Consider the following 24305-nt stretch of genomic DNA (forward strand, 5'->3'; position numbering starts at 1 on the left):
TATGGTTTGCTTTTGTTTCCCGTTTGATATTAATTAAATTTTGAATAGCATTCAGAGATAAGAACGAAAAGGCAGTCTGGCTTGGTGGTTCTTAAAGCTGCATTTGCCCAAAAATTCGCCTTCGGGAGTCAGCTGACAAAATTGTTTGTAATTTTCTGCTGAATTATGATCTAGCTACCAAAGCTTTTAGCTCGGCGTTGTTAACTGGTAAACCAAACAACCGACTTGAATAAGACGGACTGTAGCTGCCTGCTGAAATGCGAAGCGAAAATAAACATAATGCAACCCTGAAGTTGGGGCCTCTCTCAGGTAGAAGTTCCGATTCAGGAATATGAGTAATTATGGAAATATACAAGCCATTTGTCTGAAACGTGTGGCAGATGCAATGGCAGACTTGATCGGAAAATGAGAAACTAAAAACGCTTAATGAAAATGAAATTTATGAAAAGGTTATCTGACATGCTCAAATATGTGCTCGGGTTTAAAGAGTATCATAAGGGTGTAAACAACAAAATGTATATTTTACTGCCTAGTGCAATGAAAGCAGATACTCCGAGCAGGAGTATTTTATATACTTATTCAGTAAATTTATTTATTTTCAAAGTGCACTTTAAAACTCATTTAGTCTATATAATTTTCGCATTTTCCCAAGCACATTTCCCCCAGCACGCTTTTCTTATTGCCATTTTGACACAAGCCCGAAAGGCAGTGGCATTAATGATAATATTTTTTGTACTCGAACTGTTTGCCTCTGTTGCTATTGCTTTTGCTTTGACGTCGCCATGCGGCTCATCGTGAACCGAGTACACAATGGCTAAAGTACATACCAGATACAACTACAACTACAAAAATCAAGTAAAATAAACCGCAGAACGAAGCGCAAAAACGGCAGCGAAAAAATAAGCGTCGCCAGCAGTTTGTCATTCAATCGCCCAGACATCAGTCGCGTTTTCGGATCGACTGCGAAAAAAACACAGCGCCGAAAAATAAATAGCAGAAACAAATCGCTGAAATTCTCGACGAGTATCCAACAGATACTCTCATATCGGAGACGTGTCGCCGTAATCGGAGAGAAAAAGAGCGATTTGTGAGCCAACGGAAATTACAATTGCCGCGCACGCGCGTGTCAAAGTTTAAGTTCAAGACGTGCGATCAACTCCAGGTGTCTTTCGGATCGAGATACTCTACGATCTACAATTTGCAATCTGTCAGGGGAAAATCGTTAGGAATACGTTAATAAAGCGCAGTTTTAAGAGTGTCAATAGACTTTGAAATGCACATAGCATTTGCATAATTAGTGGACGATAAGAACTTTGCCTGGCTCAGTCGAAAGTACAGTGAGCACTGCCTGAATGCTATGCATTTTATAAAAAGGTTAAGGTGGAATTTCGGTTAGGTCCAGGAACATAATACAATTTAGTGCCATTCGAGACATTCCAAACTGCTAGAATTTAATTTTAATTGGTGTTCTACAATAAAGCCTTCTTAGCCACCTAGCACTATCTGTATATATCGTGAACTTGTTGCCCAGCTCTATTTACCTGTGAAAAGCAACCCCAGTAATCTTGTAGAATATAATTGAATTCACACTGAATACAGAACAGCTGATGGGCTTTTGCACAACATTGGGCTGGAGGGATGGGTTGGGCTGGGGAAAGCACGATGTAAGCTGGCAAATTTAACAGACAAAAAAGCGATTTCCGATCCAATTGGCGTTCCGGTCGAGTGACTCGAGTGTGTGAGCTTGGAGCTGGGTGTGCCGGGCCATAAATAGCCTCGGATGAAGGCTGTCGATTAGCTCTGCCCCTCCAGCACCCTTCGTCACCTTGCCGCGACCCTCCTCACCTACAAGGTCACACCTCAGACCCGATCTCATCATCCCATTTAGCTGATGTATTTACTTTATATCAAATAAGAAAGCCAAAAAATGGGTAAAAAATCTCAAAAACGCAATTCCACTAAATGTAATTCGATTTTCGTTCACGTAACACTTTAAAAACGAAAATGAATCATTGGACTCGGAAAAGCTGTCCCTCAGAAAATAATCACTGAAAGGAGAAGTCAACAAACGGAAATTGTCACTTGTCAAATTTTCTTTCGGCTTTCATTTTTGAGGAGCCTCACGCGAGGTGAACGCCACAGAGTGCAGGCCGTATTAAATACAAAGTGTCAACGGCTCGTCAAAGCCACAGAAAGCCAAATAGGTTTTTCGAGAAACTTAAAACATTTTCAAAGTTCAAAAAAATTAGGATCTGTTGAGAATGTTTTCTGTTAATTTAATCGGCAATTTTAATATCCCACGAAAGTTTAATATCTTACAATTTGTATATATTAAAAAGTATATTATAAATAGTTCCGACAAAAAATCTAGTTACTGTAAAATATATGTTTAAAAAGTAGACTGAATTCAGACAATCTATTTGATTAATTTTGCTTTAATTCTCTCAAAATAGATAGCAAAGTCGCAATAATTTTCAATAAGTATGAAAGCCTTTTATAGGATTTATGTAATTGGTGCTGAAATATATGCTTCCGCCTACGATTTCCTCTTTCTAAACCTCAAACTCCCTTTTAATATTCTTCGAAACCGAAACCTCCACATTAGATTTGATCATGCTTCGAATAGCCCGGTTATAATGGAAGAGCGTAACTTTCCGCTCTAAATATTTTCATTTAGCTGCAATAATAACAACAACCATAAAACAACTGCCAACAACGAACCACATGAGGTGCACGGCAGAAGCAAAGTTCAGAGTGTAAATGCGAAGTTTATGTGATAATTGCGGCGAGTTCGTTGCCAAGTAAATTGCACCTCGAAGCGCATGAGTCAGCCGGATAACAATACAAAGTGTCCACGAAAGTGGGTTAGAAAATGTTAAATTCAAAACCTCCAAGCCGCCTAATCAGCTCACTTGGAAGTAAGTACTCCACAATTTTAAATCGTCTGGTACGCAGCGAAGCGTTAAAAAATGATTACGAAAATGTCACAACGGAACACGTGTATATACAGCAATAGCCGTTCGGGCAACGAATCGATTGGTTTCGCATATGTCGCAACCATCAACAGAAAACTGTTCCACTTTGGGCCACCTGCAAAATGGAAACTCTCGTCAATATTTGCACTTTCTTCTGAGTTACATTCCGAGAGAAGAAGAGAAGTGGCCGAGCGGCGAGGAAACTTGTCTATTTACGCATATTTATGTCTATATGTTGGCCATGTACAAACAAGAAGCCATCAGCTCCGACATCGCCGCAGCATCATCATCATCTTCTCTAGGCAGTCTGTCAATAGACTGGCAAACGTCAATTTCAGTTGGGTCAGAAGCAATTGAAAATAGACAGGCGAGCAGGTGGCGAGGGAACGCACAAATTAGGAAATAGGAGCACTCCCGGGAATTATTATTTAAATTTCACAGAACTCGCAAAAGAAATGAAGCCACAAAACCAAATCGAACCAATGCTTCACACAATGCAATTCGGTTCGAATCAATTTAAACAGGTTTCTGCTCATATGATTGTAAAATCTTTGTTCTGTTAGATTTCGAGAAACGAATGTAAGACACAAAAAAAGATTCCTTTTTATGGCTAAAGAAATTTCAAAAAAGATATATCGAAATTAATTTAATAAAGTTTTAGTATTTTAAGCTTCCAAAGTAAACGATGGTTTTGCTCCATATAGGTTTATTGGACAGAAATGCAGCTAACATTTAATTAGGTTTATTTATAAAAATTGCTTTTCCCAACGTGACACCTGAGTGTGGGTTGTTGAGCAGAATAACTATTTTAAATGTATATTCTGTACTTTCTGGGGGAACTTGCCAAGGAGAGAAACCGAAACGTCAGTGTCAAACAAATGCCGTTGTCGTATCTGGATAAATAAGCTTGAAATTTCACAATCACAATGTTCGTATATGTTTAGGTGTCGAACAGTTGTCGGCTTGTTTAGTTTTCCCGCTTGAAACTCCCCACATGAGTCTCGGGTTACTTATTTACCCCGAGTTCCCTTCTCATTTATTGTACAAACACAGACATTCGTCTCTTTAAAACTCTGCTCGGGCTGATTAGAGCTTCACACAGGTGTTATATAAACAGATAGGGAGAAAGCCCAGCAATGGGAGTGGCTTAGTGCTAAGTTGCGACAGTTGTGCATATTTTGACACAGAGAGAAATTCTTGAAAAATATCCATACGCAAGCCAATATTTGTTTCACACTTCAAGAGCTATTCCGCATTTTAATTACAATTTAAAAACTTCATTTTATGTAACAGAGTAAATATAAAAATACGTTTTAATGCTTTTACGCAAAATGATACCACTCAGAGAGCCATATGAAAGGCAATAAAAATTGTTTAAGCGAAAGCTGGATGGATTATTTTTTTGTTTATTTACTTTGAATTTTTCAATGATTTTAATATCGCTGGTGAGGCTCCTTAACGGACATTAAATGCAAAATCAAACAACTGCGCTATGTGATCGCCATAATAATCGTAACAATAAAAACAAATATGGTCCATCTGTATGGACAACCTGTACGGGCGGGTCATGTCCGTCCCATTAGCGCTCGGTGCGTTGATGGGGGATGTGCAACAAATTGAAAGTAAATAACACAGAACGACAATAAAAAATACTGCGTTATTGCGAAAGGCAAACTGCACTCGGCGGACAATATGGCAAATTAATTAGTTATACAAAAATGGTAGACCATAAAACGCTGTGCTAAAAAAGAGTGAAACGTGCGTGTGTGTGTGCTGCAAATAAAATTCAAATTATGCACAAGTGAATAATTGTGGCATTGTAATGGCAGCCCTTGCTTATATAAGTACAAATAAAATATTGCTGTTCGTTTTTAATTAAGCCCAGGAGGCCTATAAAAAAGCAAACCAAAGTTTTAGCTAGACAAAAATATTTGAGCCCTTCGCCCATTTTTTCGCGTGTGTGCTGGCGCCATCTTGCGGCCAATAAATAACATGAAAAACCCAAATATCATGGAGTGCAATTCCTTAAACAACAGCAGCAACAATGGCGGCAGTATCAACGGGAGCGGAAACGGAAATGGCGGAGCTAGCGAGCAGCGCCCCCTATCGTCCAAAGTCCATGCAGCATCTCCACCGCCCGTTGGCAGCAACAACAACAATAATCTGATCGTCCGCTACAACAAACTGAGCTCGGGCAGTTCCTCCGCGGACTCATCGCCGCCACATCATCAGCAGCACTCCCCGCCGCCTCTGCACCACCCCAGCCACCCGAGCCACCCACTCCACCCATCAGCCATGTCCACAAACATGGCCACAAATGGCCATCAGTTGTATCCGGCGATAACGGCAACGTATTGGCTACCGCCGCCGAATCCGGCGCCATATTTAGTTCCAGGTAATTAGTGTTACTTGCGCGGACCCCCGTCAGCTAAGCCCGAGTACAGTGGGGTCTCTTTAAGGTGGATCCTTTGAAAATTACATACTTCTTTCGGGCAACCATTAACTTAATATCTTTTTTGGGGGAAAAAATTGGGTTCGTTGGACCAGTTAAAAGTTTAATTTCGAACAAATAATTAAAAATAAATTGTTTCTTATTCACACTTTGATTAAAGCTTGCAAAAGCTTAGTTAGAACATTTGATTTTTTTAAAGATTTAACAGAAAAAACATTTGATGCGAAATATTGGAAAATATTACCTTTACTCAAAAATCTGAAATTAAAATTATTTTCACTAAGAATATATTTTTGGTAGGATTAGATTTTTTGGTAGACATGTAATTCCCAACCTATACTTGTGTAATTTGTCCGTTCTTATAGGTACAGCAAATCGATTTTAAATCAGAATAGAACTCATTTTCATCGATTAATTTTGTCGTACGTATCTAATCGCTTATTTAACAAGTCAATAAAATAAAGTAAGTAACTTGCGATGTGGGGAAAGGCTATCAATACATTTAGGAAAGAAACTCCACTCATTATTGCATTTTTGGTGAGCTTATAATAGGTTTCCAGACGAAACTCAGCACGTTGCTTTTAGTGGCCGTTCACTGTGGCACCTATTGTCTAAAACTCATTGCATTTCCACTCTTTGGCAGCGGAAGCGCGTCGCCTGCAAAAACGTTGCAAATTATATTTTCGTGTTTATTGTGAAGCTCGCGAGGATTACAAAGCCAAGCGGGTGGGCGGACTGCCCGCTAGGGGGCGCCAGCAGAGCAATTTTCCGGAGAAAACAGGGCGGTGGCAGAGAGCGGGTGTTTCATGTTTCGATGCAAGTTTCGTGTTTTTTCCTGCTCTTTGTTGGATTGTCGTGTATTTTATTTCCTTTTCGCGCCAAGTGGCTAAATGTTAAACCAATGTGTGCATGGGGGAGGGGGGGGGGGTATACATGTGTGTGAAGCTTGCATTTCGCCCTCTTGGTGTGCGTGTCTGTGTGCGGTTGTGTTTCTGTAATTTCATTTGCAAACGCCACTTGCTGGGCGGCTAATTAAATTTTAGCTTTGTCAAGGGACTTTTGAACTCCCTTACAAGGGCGGATAAAAAACGGCTGGGTGGGAACAATCCTGGGTGGATACCACCATTGAATCTTTGCAGTGTGCCTGCGCTTTATTCGGCTTTTCGCTCACAGGAATGTCAGAAATAAGAGAGTAACATTAGCATCCCTTGCTATATCTAGTTAAGCATACTTTTTATTTGTAAAGAAAAGTATTAAAATTATATACTTACTTTGCAAATATCAAATGTATTTCAGAGAAAATGTAATCAAAGAGGAGATGGTTTCTAATAAAACTTGAGTTTGTTTTTGGAAGAAAAGCGATTGGTGATTGACAGACAAATCTCAAATGTATCCGAAGACGTGAATCTCATATTAGTCTTTCCACGTGTTTTCTTCAGTTTGAGTTTCCCTTATTTCAAGTTCGTTTATATATTGCATAACTTCCACAACACATTCGTGACTAGTCAATTAGCACAGCATTGCTAAAAATGTAAACAACTAGCAACTACAGCTTTAATCATTTTGCAGTGGTTTCACGCCTATATTTTCAGCTTCTGCCCCAGCGTTGTGTGTAATTTAGAATGTTTTGTAAGGTCTGGCTCGAAAGTGACTTTGCCGTCTGGCTCTGCGCGTTCCTCTTCCTCTTGCCACTGGTTTTCCGCCCGGTCTCTGAGATGTGACAGTTTCTTGGGTTGCCCCGGGTCACACGACTTTTGGGCTCTCTGGGGTTCTCGGCTCTCTGTCGCCGGCATGCAAAAGCTACGTGACATGTGGATAGTTGCTGTTGCAGTTGTTGTTACCACAGCGAAACGTGTTACATTTATGTTAACGCATTTGCACACGTTAAAAGAGAGGAGGAGTCCTTGGTGGAAATACATTTATAATGCCTTGCCACAAATTCTGAAGCCAACAACCTTATGCAACACTCTCACACATCCACCCAGCTGTTACACTTCACTTTTGACTGACAGCCATTTTGACACACACCCCCTTTGCTGGCTACCGCCCCAAAGTCACTTGATCTCGCCATAAAATTATTACTTTCCGTTCGACGCTGGCCTGCATCGCATTGCTTTCGAAGTACATGCGCTTTATTTATTTATAGTTTTCTCCAGCGCTTGTTCCTTATTGTTCCTCCGTGCCTGCTTAGATATCAACGCTGTGACTTTGGCTGCTGTTGGCCACAGTCAAAGTCGGTCGCAAAGTCGAAGTCAACAATTCATTTCGCATATATCGTATGAATATGCGAGTCATGCGCCGAGTTAGACGGCAGACAATTGATGGGTTAACACTGGCAGGGTGGGGCGGTTCTTCACTTTCGGAGATACTAGAACGAAGAAGCAGAACCTCTGTCGGCAGTCACGAGCTGCAATTCCCCAAGCGCTGAGGTAATGTCTGCTTTCTTGACGCTTCCAAAAGCTGTCGGAGGGATGAATGCAGATATGATGAGGAAACAAATGATGAGGACAAGAAAGGTACAGAATATGATTCGTTTCTTTGGTTGAATAATTAGGTATTATCTCTATGCCTTTGGCCTATAAAAGTTAGTGATTTGGGTCGGTTGGCATAGTATTGTATTAGGGGAACATGTGTTTCCAAAATACTTTAATTAAAATTTTTTTATATGGGTATTTAAAACTATTCTTTTTTACCCCGACGAAAGTATCACTAGAAAGTAATTCGGACTCTGCGATGTTTAATATCAAGCGTTTAAAAGACGAATTCAAGACGCATTTGTTATCTTACGTTTGTTTTTGTGCTAGATAAATAGTTACTGAGTGTTTCGTTATGTCATCGATATTTCTATTTTTACTACTCCCTGCAACTCCCATGCCCCTTCGAACCACTCAATTGGCTTGCAGCTAATTTCCGACCAACTCTTAGCCATCTGACAATTGGGCCATCGAGGCCCAGTTCCGCCCTAGGCCCCTGGTAACCCCAACTCCATTTGGGAAATCAGACATCGAATGCCGGCGACAAGTGACCAAAAAGTTGAACAACGAGCGAGTTCAACGAACACCGCAGAATGAGCAGCAGCCACAATTTTGCATAGACAATACACGAGGGCAACAAATGGTGAATGCGTTACAGTTCAATAGCGATGGCAGGGGTGGGGCGGAGGGGGATCTCAGGGTTCGAGGGGTTCGAGGGGCTCGAGAGGTTCAATGGGTCGCTTGATCGACTGAATGTCCCAGAAGAACGAAATGAAATTCTGTCGCGACAAATACACAACAATGCAGAATACGTAATCAATTGATTCGGATGTGGCGAGGGCAACTCAAACAGATACACTCGAATCTGGGTTTCGTATCTGTGAGTCGTATCTGCATACATTTTCATGTGCACCGAAACAAAGGCAGCTCGAAACCATCGGGCACCAAACTTTAGATAGCTGGGAAGTGCCGATAGGCAAACTGGCTGGCAAATTCGCACTTATTGCCTATTTATCTGAGCAATCGGGCATGGAAGTAACTTAATGTATGTATTTACACACGCATTTGTGTCTATTCATCTAGTCGAAGGTTATCCTTCGCCTGCAGCTTCAAAGTACATCTGCCTGCAGCTTACGCATATGGAGGATGAATTCCGCCTCAGGAATCTTAAGCTAATTAGGGCTGGAAGCCTAGAATGTAGCTGGAATGCCTTATAAGCTCGAGTTGGGAGAAGCCGGTAGCATTTGCAGGAGGCGATGAAGATGTCTGGGGCGGATGGAGGAATACCCCATTTGTTTCACTGGTCAAGGAGCTCCACAAAAGCCTCAGCTAGAATTTTTCATTTGATTTATTGTGTCCCTAAAAACGCATGTAAATGTATTTTACCATGCCATTATCTGTAGTGCATACCTGTAATTGACGACAGTATTTCCTATAAAGACTACGCCGCTGCAAATTTCCCCCAAGGTATCCCTTTACCAAAGATGATTACTATGCAAAGCACATTTTGAGGCAAGTGAAAAAGTATAAAAAGCGTAAAGCAGCCCAAGAAACTCGGGACAAGTTGAGGTATTTTACGAGTGTCGGGTAGAAGATTTGAGCAACTTGTTGGAAAGATGCTGACTGACTGGCAATCAAAATTACCTTTGACGTGACATCTCCCAGCCGCAAGTATGCAGAAACCCACAGAGTTGGGGAGTGGAGAGCATCTACGAGATTAAATGTGCAGCAAGGCATGGGCTATAAAGTGACATAAGATACGACGTCAAAATGTATCTTATGAATGTATGAACGCCCCCTCCCCAGCAATATCCACGAAAACAAAAACGTTTATTGTCTCCAGAGCACGTGCGTCATAGAACCAGTTTGGCAGAGACCGAAACAGACCTGCCAAATAATGAGATAGCGAAAAACGTAATTTAATTTTGAATCCGAAATTTAAACTAATCATGGAGATGCAGTCAGGGTGGCTCAAGTTGTCAGTTATCTTGATATTTCGTCTTTGACCTGACCGAACTGCAGTGCCAAACGATGGCTTTCAGAATTTAGCTGATGTTTTAGTTCTTGATTATGTTGTCAGTTAGTGAGGCGAATAAAGATGTGCTGCTTTTAGAGGGAAAATCCAACGCCAAGTGCACATTTTGCTGATTGATATTGGTCAAGTGGTTTTTCATTAAGTCATTTCCATGTTCCACTTGAGACTGCAACTTCTTTGTAGTTCCATTTCAACAATCTCCAAGTGGTGGCTCTTGCCAAGAACTTAAGAGAAATGTTGATACATAAAAAAATAATACAGCAGCAATAGGAAAAAATTAGGAAAAATATGTTTATGGACTGGGTGAGGCCCCCTTGCCATTGCACTTTCAGCTTTGTTCTGCTCTCAATGCTTGATCTTCGGCTCCCCTTTCTGAATTTCCCCCAGGCATTTCTCATCTTCAGGGCAAGTTGCCAGTGAAGCACTTGAGAACATCATCAGGGCCAGGGAAAGTTCGGGCGGGGAAAATGGGATGGAAAACATTAGAATAGGAATAGCCGCTGGCAGCGGTAATTGAATGAAGAGCACAAAGGCAGCCAGAAGCGGCCATCGAATGGCTACAAAAATAAAAAAAAAGACAGCGATGGAAATATTTCAAAAAAAGTTACCAGTCCGGATAATGAAGCACTGAAATACCTTAACCTCTGAGCAAATTGTAAAGTGCACTACAAACAAGCGCAGATCAAAAATCTTATTTGCTGAATAGTGCATTTTAGAGGACGTCAATCCTTAACACATTTAAATTTAAAAACTAGAAATACATATACGTGTTCTGTACAAGAATCCATAAATGAGACTATTTATTAATTACCGCAAAAAGCCTCCTGAAAAAGGGAGCTCCCTTTTAAAAGAGCATCAACCTAGAAATAAATATAGGTGTTCTTAAAACAATTTATCAATAATCACAAAAACCATCCCAAAAAGGGAACTCCCTTTCAAAAGAGCATCACAAGACACGAAAAATTGCTCGCATAACACACAAATGAACCCTTCAAGCGAATGGTAAAAATGAGCAACTCCCCCTGACTCCTGTCCAAATCTCCTCTTGGCTGCTGGCAGTTTGCCTATTGCAACATGCCCGTCGCCGTCTCCTCCCCTCCCTGCTCCTGCCACATCATCTTCGGGGGACTTCCCCTTTTTTGCTGCTGCTGCAGCGGAAATTGTGGCGCTCGCGGGCCGGAAGTGTTGCCAACGTAATCGAAACGTGCCCGGGCTCGCAGCTCCTGTCAACGGAGTGGATCGTGGTCAGCGGGACGGGCAGGCAGAAGCTGGGAGTCCGCAGGGATTGGGACTCGTACCAGGCCAGGATGATTATAATGATTTCGTTCATTTGCCGCTGCGGCTGGCACGGCGAATGGCATTAGCTTTTATGACGGTTAATTGTATTTTGCGGCCAGCAAAAGTGGTGCGGCTTAGTAGAGGGGACTACTATGGGCACTCGCTAAAGTGTTTGCGATTAAATTCGTCAGTGCCCATAGAGTTCTTGGAAACCTTACATTTTATTTGTTTTTCTGCAAATTGATAGCTATCTTCCTGGCAACTCGCTGCACACGCATTTGGAGACTTGTTTCTTTCTAAATTAATTACATGCACATAATTATTCCCTGCAAAACGTCACCGGGCGGCAAAACGCTGGCTCACGAGAGAAAAAGCTTAGTTGAAATTCCATTTTAATTTCCGTTTCCGCATCAACATTTTCCGCTTGTCAATTATTGCAAAATTATGCAAATATGCTGCGCAGAGCGCCAAAAGGGCGAGCGGCAAAGAAATGTCGAAAATTTGTGCGCATTAAATGCGTCGCCCACAGAGGTTCTCCCGACTTCCTGCTCGTCCGGATCCTTTCCTCGTCCTCCTGGAGCCGCCAGGGAGCTTAATTGAATTAAAACATAAAAATTTCTGCACCGCAATAAGTTTGTCTGGCCCCTTTGGGCCGGGCCATAAGCCCTGCCGGCGGGGAGCATGAACAATTGGGGCGGACAGAGCCATGTATGTAATTCCCATTTTAGTGCATTTTGATGGCCAGGAATGAGCATCATAATTTCAGCAGTTTACAACATTTTTTCTCGATTGGCGGGCTTTAAATTAATTATGAAGCCCGTCCAAAAGTATGCAATGCGAATTGGCGCGCCTTCCACGGCACACATGAGTGTTCTGCAATAAATATTTATGCAGCTGAGACTGCGAGCTGGAAACGCCCAAACTACTTAACAACACAAACAGATACAAATATGTGAAAAGTTGGCTTCAACTCGTGCAGCACTTCAAAACTGCCGCTGTGCCACGGCCGATGCTGCTGCTGGTGCTGCTGCTGTTGCACATGTGTGCATGCCGTTTTCATTTATCAGGCCTCGTGTGCGCTCAGCGCTTAATCTGTACAGCACACACGCAGTAACAACAACAGCAGGAGCTACAACTCATGCCACTTACAGAAGGAAGAATAACAATTCCTTTAAAATACTGCAAACAATTCGAAATATTGCTCTTCAATTAAAAATTCATAAAGCATATGTTATAAAAAATACTTTTAAACATACATTATTATTTTCCGGAACAAATAGTTAAGCTTTAAAATATAAGAAAAGGGCTTATTGTTATTAGTCACAAGATTTCCGCCAAGTGCAGTGCGTTAAGACTAGGTTTTCCATTGTAGAATGCACAGTGTTGTTGGGGTGTTTATGTTATAATTGAAAGCGTTAACTGTTTTTAGAGACGGCGGATCGAAACATCCTGCTTTCAGGGTCCTCCACTCATCCCTCCACTTTCGTGCTCACGGCTGTTCCTGTCTTATGCAAAATTTTAATTGAAACCTGATAGACGAGGAGCTGAGATGTAGCCTAAGTAGCTTAAAATGTGATTAGGTGCTGTCTGGGACGAGCTCCATTATAACGTGCCTTGATTAATTCAAGATTCAACTCGAGTTCCAGAACTAAGCACACGGAAGTGCAGCAAGCCAAGTGCATTTCCTGTGACCAAGCTATTAAAAGTAATTCCAATTAATAGCCCAGGGAAGTTAAAGGCAAAACAACTCCGACCGACTGAAGCCACAAGCCAAATGAATAATAAAGTAAACAATATTTCAGAATACCCGGCTTTAAAGGCATTTGGTGGTCGTGGTGGTGGGTAAAGTCATAGCCATTAGCTAACTTGTTCACATCTGCTTTTACATATGTATTGCTTTACAGCTCTCCTTAGCCCCTGGCCAAAATGCTCTGAACAATGTTCATTCCTGCGATTCGAGTTCCACATATCGTATTTCCGAGTGTGATTTGAATGTGTGTTTTGTATAAATCTGGCTGGCGTGTTTAACATTTATCCTTTCGGCTCTGCCCACTCCCCATCCCATTTTAATGTTCTTCACATTAGTAGCAAATTCAGCTCCAACCATACTGCGATATATGCAAATCTCGGTTGACAACCCTCGGGTGGAATTTTACCCACTTTCAGTGGGTTCGGTAAAAGTTTTATGCGCTTCATTCGTTTGCACGGATGCCGTTGTCCTGGTTAATGCGTTTGACTTTTGTTGTGGCTTACTCTGCATATACAAGAGGAAACACGGGGAAGATCAGCTAGGACTTCATTTAATGTCGCTGCAAGAAACAGTAGAGCGGTCTTGCTTGCTCTCCTTCATTTGACTGCTGAAATGCATTATTCCAATACCTCCCAAAATTAATAGTTGTTAATTCACTTGTTCTATAGTATAAACAGACTAGAGATTATAAATTCCCTATACTCATCTGACTATTATTTATTTGAGCTATTTCTCTCTACATTTAATGAAAGCACATCTGCAGCTCGGATGTTCTTTCTTCGCCATCATCTGAGCACGCTGAAGTGCGTATCATGACTACACATTCGCATGTCCTTGTATGGCTCCAGGAAGTACGCCAGGGATTCTGGATTCGAGCAGCTTAGCTTGTAAACATTTGCTCAAGTCGCTTAATTTGCTTATGCCAAACAAACAGAAGTGCGGGAATAATTAAGAGCTGTCGAAGGATTTTTCCGAGAGCGAGCAATTTAATTGCGATGCAAATTGAATGCAATCTAATGCATGGCTGACTCCACAGAAAAACTCTAATAAGATAAAAGATACGTAATTCGTGTGGGGAAGAAGTAAATTATGCACATGACAAACTTTGCCCGGGGCCAACAAATTTTTGGGGCCAGAATCCGACTTGACACAAAAGTTGATGTCTCAAGTGTGAAGTGAAATGTATGAGGACCCAGTGGGTATGGGGGCGCCCCCCTGCCCCACACATAAGTGCAGTTTCCGCTTTTGACTGTGCATATAAATCTTAAGACAGTTAACGACATCATATGGCAGAGTTGGCTCCCAAGGATGAACTTACAATGCATATGCCACAGGCGGAAGTCCCCCTCATCCTGAAAAATCCCCCGGGGTGCAACTGTGCTGCATAATTGTGAGGCGGAAGGCACGAAGAAGGACGGCCAAAACGAAACGAAACGAAAATGTTCGCCCAGCCAGTTGAGGAAACCAATTTGTGGTAATTGTCGTGAAATTGCAATTTCTGCAACTGTAATGGCCCACAGGAATGACGGGGAGACGCGCCGAAAGTGTGAGCCAAAGGAGGAAGGAGGAGGCTGGCAGTGACTTCACTTAAGTGAGATTCCTGTCATTTGGCGACACTTTCCAGGCTCTGGTGCTTGGCCGCCGCCGAAAAAGGTGAAAATGATAAACTGCCTGAAGCCGCATTATGCGGAGATTGCACCGGCAGTGGCAGATCCAATGGAAATGTTCCAGAGCTCGGGAGAAATGAGGAGATTCCAAATTAATATTGCACAGAAATCATTGTAGGCTAAAGCCATTGCAACAAAGTTTTTTGAGTTCGGAATTCCGATAGATGTGGACTTCGTTTAGGCTTTTCACTCCTTGGCACATTTTTTCTTAGCAGTATAAAACGCCAAATTTAAAATCGATCCATTGCCAAGCAATTTAACGCACATCAGTTGCGAGAACAAAAGCAAATTCTGGCGGGCTTTATTTTTCGCTGCCCTGGACTTTCCCCAGCACGCTTTTATCAGCGCTGAAAAAATCACGTGCGCATAAAACTTTCCAATCAGCGATGCCAAATACAAAAGAGGTCCTTAAGAAGCTCCCTGCTCGAGAGGGGAAAAGAGGACTCAGGTGCTTGCAATAAGTTTTAACCTCCTTTTGTCATGGCCCTTCTCCTTCGTGCCACTCGTATCTTCGCTGGCAAAGTTTCAACTTAAAATGGCAAATCCATACAATAAATATATAAAATGTTACCTCTTGTGTCACACCTGAACTAACCTCAAATAAATTTTGCACATGTGCCGGACAGAGACCAAAAAGTGGGCGGGGGAGCATGGGCACGGGCACGGGCACGGCAAACAAAACCTGGCGAAGAAGTACTATAACTTCGTATGTATTTAGCACACAGGAATGCCTCGCACCCTGTTTCGGAAAAACTTTTATCCCCACCCACAGATAAGACCCATTTCCACCGCTCCTCTGGGCAGGCTGAGTGCGTCTGAGTGCCTTGGCCGGGGGTCTCCGTGGATCACCATCACCTCTCCCGGTGCCAACTCCAGGCGAAAGCAACTATTTCCAATCACTTCCCTTGCAGCGACACAATTTTCTATATTTATACTTTACGACACCCCTGCCCAAAGGGTGGTTTCCGGGTGGGTTGCTCAAGAACTCGCTTTCTCGCTCAAATAAAATATGAAACCAGAAACCCGCCACTTAAAGGCTGTAGCTAATTTTTGACTGCATTTTAACATTGCAGTTTCCCAGAAATACATTTTTTTATTCTTTAACTAATTTAAAAAAAGAGTAAAATGATATGAAGCTTTTAATTAAGAAATAAGACTAGTAGGCATAGTCGATTAAGCTTCAATTAAAACAAATAACAATTTTCAATCAAGGGCTTTAAACTGTATCTTTGACTACGGCCCCCAAAAAACCTAATAAGTTTATTTAAAACGTTAACGTTTTGTTCGAGAAACTGCTTTTTAAAAAAAACCTTGTGCTTGAGCTACGGTACCAAAGAGTGGTTTGAACGCATGCTTAGTTTGTTTATAAGAGAATGCCTTAACTCCAGGCCCGAGTTCTTATATGTACAGTATGTGTTGTCTCTGGGAAACTTTAAGCAAGGATATCGCAGTTGGAGGAGTGCGGAGAGTGTGCTCGAAAGTGTTGCAGAATGAAAAGTTCCTCCTTCTTCGCAGTTCGCCAGTTCTTGTTGCATTGATTCGATTTGTTGCGATTGCGTTTTTAGTCTTTTGCATGTGCGCTCCCAAAAAAGTTTGCAGCACACTCCTGTTTCACATGGGGACCAAGATAAAGCATAACAATTGCCATGCACAAAAACTTTTCCCTTACAAATGTTCTCGTTTCGATGAGGGAAGAGATCTCAAATCTGTAGGAAGACCGACGGCGAGGGCGATTTATTGGAGCAGTTTAAAGTTGTTTGCCTTTACAGGTCCCAGCTGCTCACAAAGTTATTCTCTGATTAATTGCGAGTCCTTTGTTTCGAGGAACCTCCAAAGAAATAGCCCAAATACCACAACGGAAAGCAATTTGGGTTAAATACCCGCTGACCGATCGTAAATGGAGCCAGCACGCACACTCATTAACAAATTTAAGCGTCAGCTAAGAGTGCATAAAAGAAAATCCATCAAACATGTGTTCTCCGGTTGTGGCTTCCAGCCAGGTCAGTGCTGTCGGAATTCTCTCAGCCACCCATGAAACCAAGTCAATGGGACTAAACAATAAAGTTCATTCAAAGTGTCAAAACTGTGTTTATAAAACTATAGTGTTAATTATTGAATAGCTGTTAATACAGCTTACAATTTTCAAAGAATTTTTTGAACTTAAAGTTCGGCTTGAAGCGAGCTGTGTTTCCACTCCCTATCACCTAGCTAACCATAAGCTTTAAAGCTGTTAAGACATGGTTTCGTTTCGCGTTTTTTAATGCTATTTTTATGGTGACCATTTCGTTGGGACTCTCGTCAGTCAGCGAGTCAGTCCGTTAGTCAATCAGTCAGCAGCCTCGGTTCGGGCAACATTTTTACGGCCCCGAATGAAGTACCGTGCAGGCCAGAATAATAGTTCCTGCTGGATTGGCAGCTCATTAAGTTGGCCTTTAAGCCAAATGTTTGCAGTTGTACGACCTCTTGACCCGCTCCCGCCCACCGCAATTGTTATTTATGTTAATTTTACCACACTACTTCAACCCGCTTTTATGTTATGCTTATTTCTGTAAACATTCGTTGAAAACATTCTTTCATTTCGCATTTTCCGCTGATGTATTTGCAGAGCGTAAACTTTTCGTCGGAATGCTGAACAAAAAGTTCACGGAGGCCGATGTGAGGCAGCTTTTCACGGGTCACGGAACCATCGAGGAGTGCACGGTGCTCCGGGATCAGGCTGGTCAGAGCAAGGGCTGTGCCTTCGTCACATTCGCCACCAAACAGAACGCCATCGGAGCCATCAAGGTGAGTTAGAAATAAGAGAATGTCTAAATAGTACGTCAACGTTTGTGGTGTCACGCATACTAATTCTTTCAAGATCAGTTACAAAGCCGCCTACGAGTATGCTGTGCAATCTTAAAATTCTTGTTAAAGCATTTATCAGTCGATGCTTGAGTTTCCTCACACATACTTGTATACTTTTCATCACTTTAAAAAAGTTTATGTCTGATTCAAATGATTCCCAGTCCCTTTTGTGCAGTCCGTGCAGACGCAAACCTCAGACTTTATACTGCTATTCCAAAATGTAGTAGTTCAGTTTAGTAGCTAACGTCACTTCTAACGTTTTCTGAAAAGCGACGAAAAAACGAATGTAAGTATATTTCTTCCAAATTTTACATACTGAAAAACCATAGTGAGCTCTTTGGCATTTCGATAACGTTTTGACCACCATCCAAAGCCGATTAGGTTTTCAAAAAAGATCATCGTGTGGCAAAGCGATCACCTTAAAGTCACTCATCCGCTTTAAGCGCATAATTGTCCTTTGGTCCTGTGGCGAGTGTGGGAAAAACTGTCGCCATGATTAATTGCAGTGGCGGCAAGAGTCGCGCATATAAAACACGTTTCGTCCTGGCACACACACAAAAGCAGAGCCAGCCACACACGTGTACAAACACACACGCGGCACACCTTCCTTCCACAATGGCGGCGGCAACAACAAAAACCGCATGCAACTGCCAACAGGAAGCTGGAACGCAGGCAAGACGCCGCCTCTGGCAGCGGAAGAAGTCAACGGTAATCCTGGCAGCCAAGTAACCCCACCCCGCCCACCACGCCCCCTTTTAGGCAAACACACACACACTCCCGCACACTGGTAGGGACTAATGCAAGTTTTGTGCCGGAAACAGGCAAAATTACAAACTTCCGACAGCCAAACACAAACACAGGCAAAGAGTGGGAGAGTGAGAGGGAGCAGGGCAGTCCGAGCTTGCCATCTCTGTTCTGTGTATATTGCACATAATTTGTCGCCTTTCGCAAGATGAATGTTGTTGTGGGCGGGCGGCCATTATAAAGCCATACATGCATACCACAGCACACAGAAACTTAGATTCTGGAGCGCATCCACGGACAACAAGGAAACACGGTACGGATAGGCTACAGCGGAATAAAACTGGAACATCTCTTCCAAACTAAATTTCATCATTTTTCAAATAGGGTTTGGTCATAATACCAAATCTAAATTATGAAATCCTTTGGTTCACAAATAAAAGCATTAAACTTTATAAAAATGTTTCCTCTTATATTCAGATCTTATTTCTTTTTGAAAATCTTACTTTTCCAATAAGCATTCAACGTATTACCACAAATCGAGCTCGTACTGTACCACTATCTGTGTGAGTGCCAGCGATTTTAATGCATTTGAAGTCAAATTACGGGATGCTAGGCACGCACTAGCCGGCAATGAGCTGGGCCACGGGGTCCAGGGATGCAGGAGATGTCAAACTAGGACGGCTGCCCGGTATGGGATGGGCCAAAGGATTTGGACCGAGGCAGTGAAGCAAGGGTTGCACAGTCATTGCAGTCCATTGACGCCTGAAAGTATGCAGCGCCATCAAATGCAATCCGAAGGCGATGCAGTCGCCCATCAAAAACGAAACCCCGAGCCAAAGACGCTCGAGCTGAAGCTGCTGGCAAAGTGCATTTAATATTAATGTGCCATGTTTATGGCCCAGCAATTTGTTCTCGGCTTCTGCTCCTCCGTTAAGTCTCTTTTTCTTTACACAAGAACCCGAATGAGGACAAAATGCGAGGTAGGGCGGCGGATGGAGGCCAAATGATGATAGCATTTTTCAACGCATGCAGATTTTATTTTTCGCATTCGTCTCGCTAATTTGTCAAGTGGTTGCGCTGCGTGCAGGCCAAGTTGGGAATGTGGTCGAGTCTCCAGTGCGCACTGTTGACCAACGGGTCATTTAACCCGTTTTTGCCCCGCGGGAAGTGAGATGTCTGACCAAGCTGTGAAAAATGACTGAGGATTAGTAGGTGGCTTGGGAAGGCTCCAAGCAAAAGAGTAAAAACTCAAGTGCCCTTAGCTACCAAGAAGTAGTGTTGGGAAGTGTATGTAAAGAATTGATTGCGTAAAATAACATAAACTAATTAGAAAAAACCTTAGTACATAGTATTAAATAATACAAAAGAAATAAAAGTTAAGGATTTTTAGCAAAATGACAAATAAGTTAGACTTCCCTGGAAACAAATTTATTTGTAAGCACACAAAATGGTTTTTAAAAATTCAATAAAATACAAGACTGAATCAATAATCTGAAGCTCTCCTCAAAACATCCCCTATGTATCCCTGCCGGATGTTTCCTCTTTGCACAGCCCCAAAACTTCTATACAGACTCCACCCACAAATTCGCGGCATTTAGAGGTCGAAAACAGTTCTGATAAGTTTTATGGCAAGCAGGGCGGTTTACGGCATCAGAATAATGACGCGCACTTAAGCCGCCTCCGCGTGTTCGTCCCACCAACAAACCACTGGACACCACACCACCCACTTTAACCCACGGTAACCGACCACCCCCAGATAGTTCAGCCCACACAGCCATTTGTCCGCTTAGGCGACTTAATTTACACCTTTTTGCTTAGCCCAAAAACAGACAAAGTCGGGTCGAGGATCGAGGAGGCTGGCAACTCTGGGCGCGTCACGAAAACCAGGCCAAACATTTAGCAAAGGCATTTAGGCTGCGGTCCGATGAGGGGCTGACGGGCGTCGGAGGGGCTTGGCAAGCCACTTTACTTATTTTCCGGTTTATGTCGACTTTATCATTGAAACTCAGCCGGGCTACGGCGACCCGGGCCGAAACTTCCGCCCAACTGCGGCGACTGTGGCAACTCTGGCCTGCATCCTATCCTGCCCGCCTGTATCGTGGCAGCCACCAGAAGTGCTCTTTAATTACATTGACTATAATTCTTGCGGCTCTGGCGCGACTTTTATGGCCGGCGCATTGTTTTGCCCCTCCCCATGCCCGCCTCTGCAGGCCCCTTCGCCGCCCATCGCGACACTGCTGCTCTTGGCTACAAAGTAATTAGGGAAATTTCCGAGTTTTAAACAGGTCGCTATGGCTGCACAGTTGAACCTCAGTTTTCCGCGGAGTGAGGTGACTGGGCTGCATCGCTTTTTGGGACAAGTTTAAGAAAAATATTTCAACGTTCCCTTGGAAAAATAAGAATCGAAGGGACGAGTTAAAAAAATAAAATTATTTAAAAGTAGATTGAAAGTCTAATAGTTGTAAGTGGCTACAAAACTTATAATAAGTTAGTATCCTCTTATAAATTTTAAATGATTTTTAATATAATTTTTATATTATTAATATTCGAAACTCTATGAAAAATATTTTAGGTTAAGCCCAACGATCATTTTTTGTGCGCAGTTCCAACACTGCGTATGCGTATTTATTTTAGGAGCTCAATGTAAAGAACCATTTATATTTTTATTATTATTATAAGGGTATATAGGTTTCGTCAGAAAGTATGTAACAGGTGAAAGGAAGCATTTCCGACCCTATAAAGTATATATATTCTTGATCAGGATCACTATCCCAGTCGATCTAGCCATGTCATTCCGCCTGTCCGTCCGTATGAACGCTGAGATCTGGGAAACAACAAAAGCTAGATAGTTGAAATTGGGCATGAAGATGTAAAAGAATTTTACAGAAATGTATTTGTCTCATCAATACCTACAGAGTGAATTTCTCTGTTTCGTCACCCCCTCTATTTTTCAATACCGATTTGAATACTCTAATTCCGATAGGGTTAATTATAGTTTTAAATTTCTGAAAACTCGTCCTATTGGCGTGGAAGGAGAACTCTCCCTCTTTGCAGTCCTTTCACATCGAAAAGAAAGATAGGGAAAATCGCTGACCCAGTGTTGAAAAGCACTAGAAGGCAGTGAAAAGACCGAAAGTTCGTACCCAGAATATTGACGGGCAATAACTTTTCAGCGCTGTATATCATTAATTTTTCCCACTAGTCTATGACTAATTCTCGTATGGCGAGGCCCGTGTGCCTAATGATATTTTTTGCGTATTTCCTAGGGGTATTCCAGTGTTAAAGCGGTCATCTTAACATTTTATCTTAACTTGTATCAGCTTTTTATTTAAAGCGGAGTAACGGGTATCTAAAAGTCGAGACGTTCTCTCCTGTTTTTATATTAATTTTTATAAGCAAAATAAGAATATACTTACTTTTTAATGTAATTTAATTTGTAATTGTGCGAATTTATCTCATCTTTTTAGTCCCTGCACCAAAGTCAGACCATGGAGGGTTGTTCGGCTCCGCTGGTCGTGAAATTCGCAGACACCCAGAAGGAAAAAGACCAAAAGAAGATGCAGCAGATTCACGCTTTCTGTGGCATCAGCACGCCGAGCGGAGCGTCTGCAGGAGCAGCCACGCCCGCCATAAATGCGGCTACGGCGCTAATAGCGGCTCCGCCCTCGACGGGACGTCCCAATCCGTCGATGGCGGCCGCCTTGGCCGCAGTGCCTCAGGTTCAGCAGGCCGGGAATGTTGCCACGGCACAAACGACCCTCGTTCCGCTGAGCTCCTCGACCGCTCTCAGCGCGTCCTTGGCGCCCAATCTGCTCGCCAGTAACGCCCACCAGGGGGCTGCAGCGGCGGCCGCCTACTTGGGGACGGATCCCACGACGGCGGCCCATCTGCAGCTGTACCAGCAGCTTCACGGATACGGACTGAGTCCGGCGCACTATCTGCCAGGTGAGTGGTCTTTGCGGAATAAGTTCCAGCCTAGGTTTATCTGTCAGGCCTCGCCCTCTAGTCACCCTTCGATTTTTCTCCCACCCAAGTCCCGAGGAAAACAATTTGATCAGTTTAGTCACAAACACAGATTGAATCCACAGCGTTGCATTTTCCTTTCTTTATATATCCGCTATCTATCTATTCATTCTATCTGTCCTCGTTTCCTCCACACATCTGCCCGCTGTTTACTCCGTGTGTTCTACTCCTTGTTTATTCCCTATTTTTTCAATGGCGCACTTTATATGTGTTTTCTGCTGCAACCCAACGGATACGTGTTTTAAAATATTTTAGTTTTACGTAATTTAACTTTCATGTTGTTCTCACTCATTTCGATTTCCAAATCCGTAACTCAATGTGTGTCTTTTAAACATATATCAATTAAATTAGTTTTTCAGGCTTCCCAACAAAAATTGAATGAGCTGTTGATCGCTAATTCATTTTGGTTTTCTATGTGTGTGCAATAAATCGTAGCAAGGATACGTAAGCCAATGCAGTCGAGTTCAAGGAAGGTGGAGATATTTAGACTGTTTCAAAGATAGCAACTTTATTTTGCTATAAATTTTTTAAAAATTTTCCGATTCGAAATATTGGTTGCATGTAGTTCGGTAAGATAATCCAAGCAAAATCTCATTAAAATTTTTACAAAAAATATTTAAATATAAAGACTCTGCAGATCGCGTTTATGTGGGCATGGCACCCTGCTGAAACTAACTAAAAAGCGCAAGAATCTACATGCCAAGTCTCAAATTTCTAGGTTTATTAGTTTTTGAGATGTCAGCGTTCAGACGGACATGGCTAGATCGACTCGGCTAGTAATCCTAATTGAAAAATATATTCTTTATAGGGTCGGAAACGCTTTCCCTGTACTGTAAAAGTAACGGTTATAAAAATGTAACCTTATATTTTTGATTGGTTCTTTTTCGAAAAAGATTGCAACGCGGATTTAAATATTTAAAACTAGCAATATTTAAAACTAGTAATTTACAAGATGAACGACATATATAGACCATTAGCCCAAGACATTTATTTTTGTAGTTAACAAAAGAAGTTTAAATCTCTTCCATTTTTCGTGTAGCTTCATTTATAACCTGCAGGTTTGTGGTAGACAAAAACAAAAAAATGAAGGCTAGCAAAGGAGAATTCAGCAACAACTGTCAAATAATTAATTTCAATTTAAGCAACAAAATTTGCATAAATGCAGGCGAAAGAGATGGATGGCAAAGTAAGCCGGAAAAGTTGGGGGTAAGAAAGGAAGCGCGGCCCAGCTCTTCAGTCGCCTGATGAATAAAACAAAAACATTGTAATAGGATTAAAAGGTGGGCAACGACAATGACGAGATGACACGGTGATGGGGATGATGGCCCAGACGGGATCCCAGATTTCTGGCCAGCACTCACGCCGACATTGGGGGCGACATTGTAAACGTGTTGCATATGCAACGCCGCTTCATTAGAATGACCGACGTGCCACGCCCTCCCGCCCCTGGCCGGTCTCGACGGAACGTGGACATTTTGCGCATAACAAATCAAGCTCGAGAGCTTGAACAAACAGCAAAGCCAGTGGCGAGGCGAAAACGAAATAAAAGGGGAATCCGAATCACAGACAACCAAATGTTGAGCGGCGCGTGATGTAATCGCACAAAGCGGAAAAAATCTGCCACTGAGATTGTGATTTTGAGGCTCAAGAGATTCCCTAACAGAAATAAAATTGGCTTGTGATAAATAGAATAGGTTTTAGTTTTCAAAAATGTAGTCTAAAATTTTTTATTTAAAAAAAAATTTCTACTACCACGGTCAAAAAACAATTCATTCAAATTATCAAGTAAAAAATGTTTGTCTAGCGAAATAAATAACAGATCTAAAGGATATCCGCGTTAAAAAAAATGGACTAAAATAATTATTTTGAAATGGAATAATCTATGCTGGATCTTGTACCTAGCGACGTCTGCCAAAGCCATCCCAAAGGTGACACATCCGACCAAGGAGCAGGAAATGCGAAAGGGAATCGGTCTGGGCAAAAGTGACGAGCACCGACTGAGGGCAGTAACTGTGAACGGACAGGAAGGGCAGCTGCTGGGCAGTTGGGGGAACTTAGAGCGA

General features: G+C 42.3%; 1 protein-coding gene across 15 annotated transcripts in view; it reads left to right on the plus strand.

Moving 5' to 3' along the window:
* The window catches only part of LOC108033680 (CUGBP Elav-like family member 1), a 58057-nt gene that overhangs the window by 27462 nt on the left and 6290 nt on the right, over positions 1 to 24305 (plus strand). For 6 of the 15 annotated variants that reach the window (XM_044094461.2, XM_017108139.3, XM_017108136.3 and 3 more), the window contains 2 exons: positions 17237 to 17415; positions 21687 to 22164. In XM_044094461.2, coding sequence (XP_043950396.1) covers positions 17237 to 17415; positions 21687 to 22164 — 657 coding nt within the window. Of the gene's footprint in view, positions 1 to 599; positions 1163 to 1225; positions 5371 to 17236; positions 17416 to 21686; positions 22165 to 24305 lie in introns of those variants that run through there. The other 9 variants (XM_017108143.3, XM_017108144.3, XM_017108141.3 and 6 more) reach the window with 7 other exon arrangements.

Source organism: Drosophila biarmipes, chromosome 2L (assembly GCF_025231255.1).
Source record: "Drosophila biarmipes strain raj3 chromosome 2L, RU_DBia_V1.1, whole genome shotgun sequence".
In the NCBI taxonomy this organism is placed as follows: domain Eukaryota; kingdom Metazoa; phylum Arthropoda; class Insecta; order Diptera; family Drosophilidae; genus Drosophila; species Drosophila biarmipes.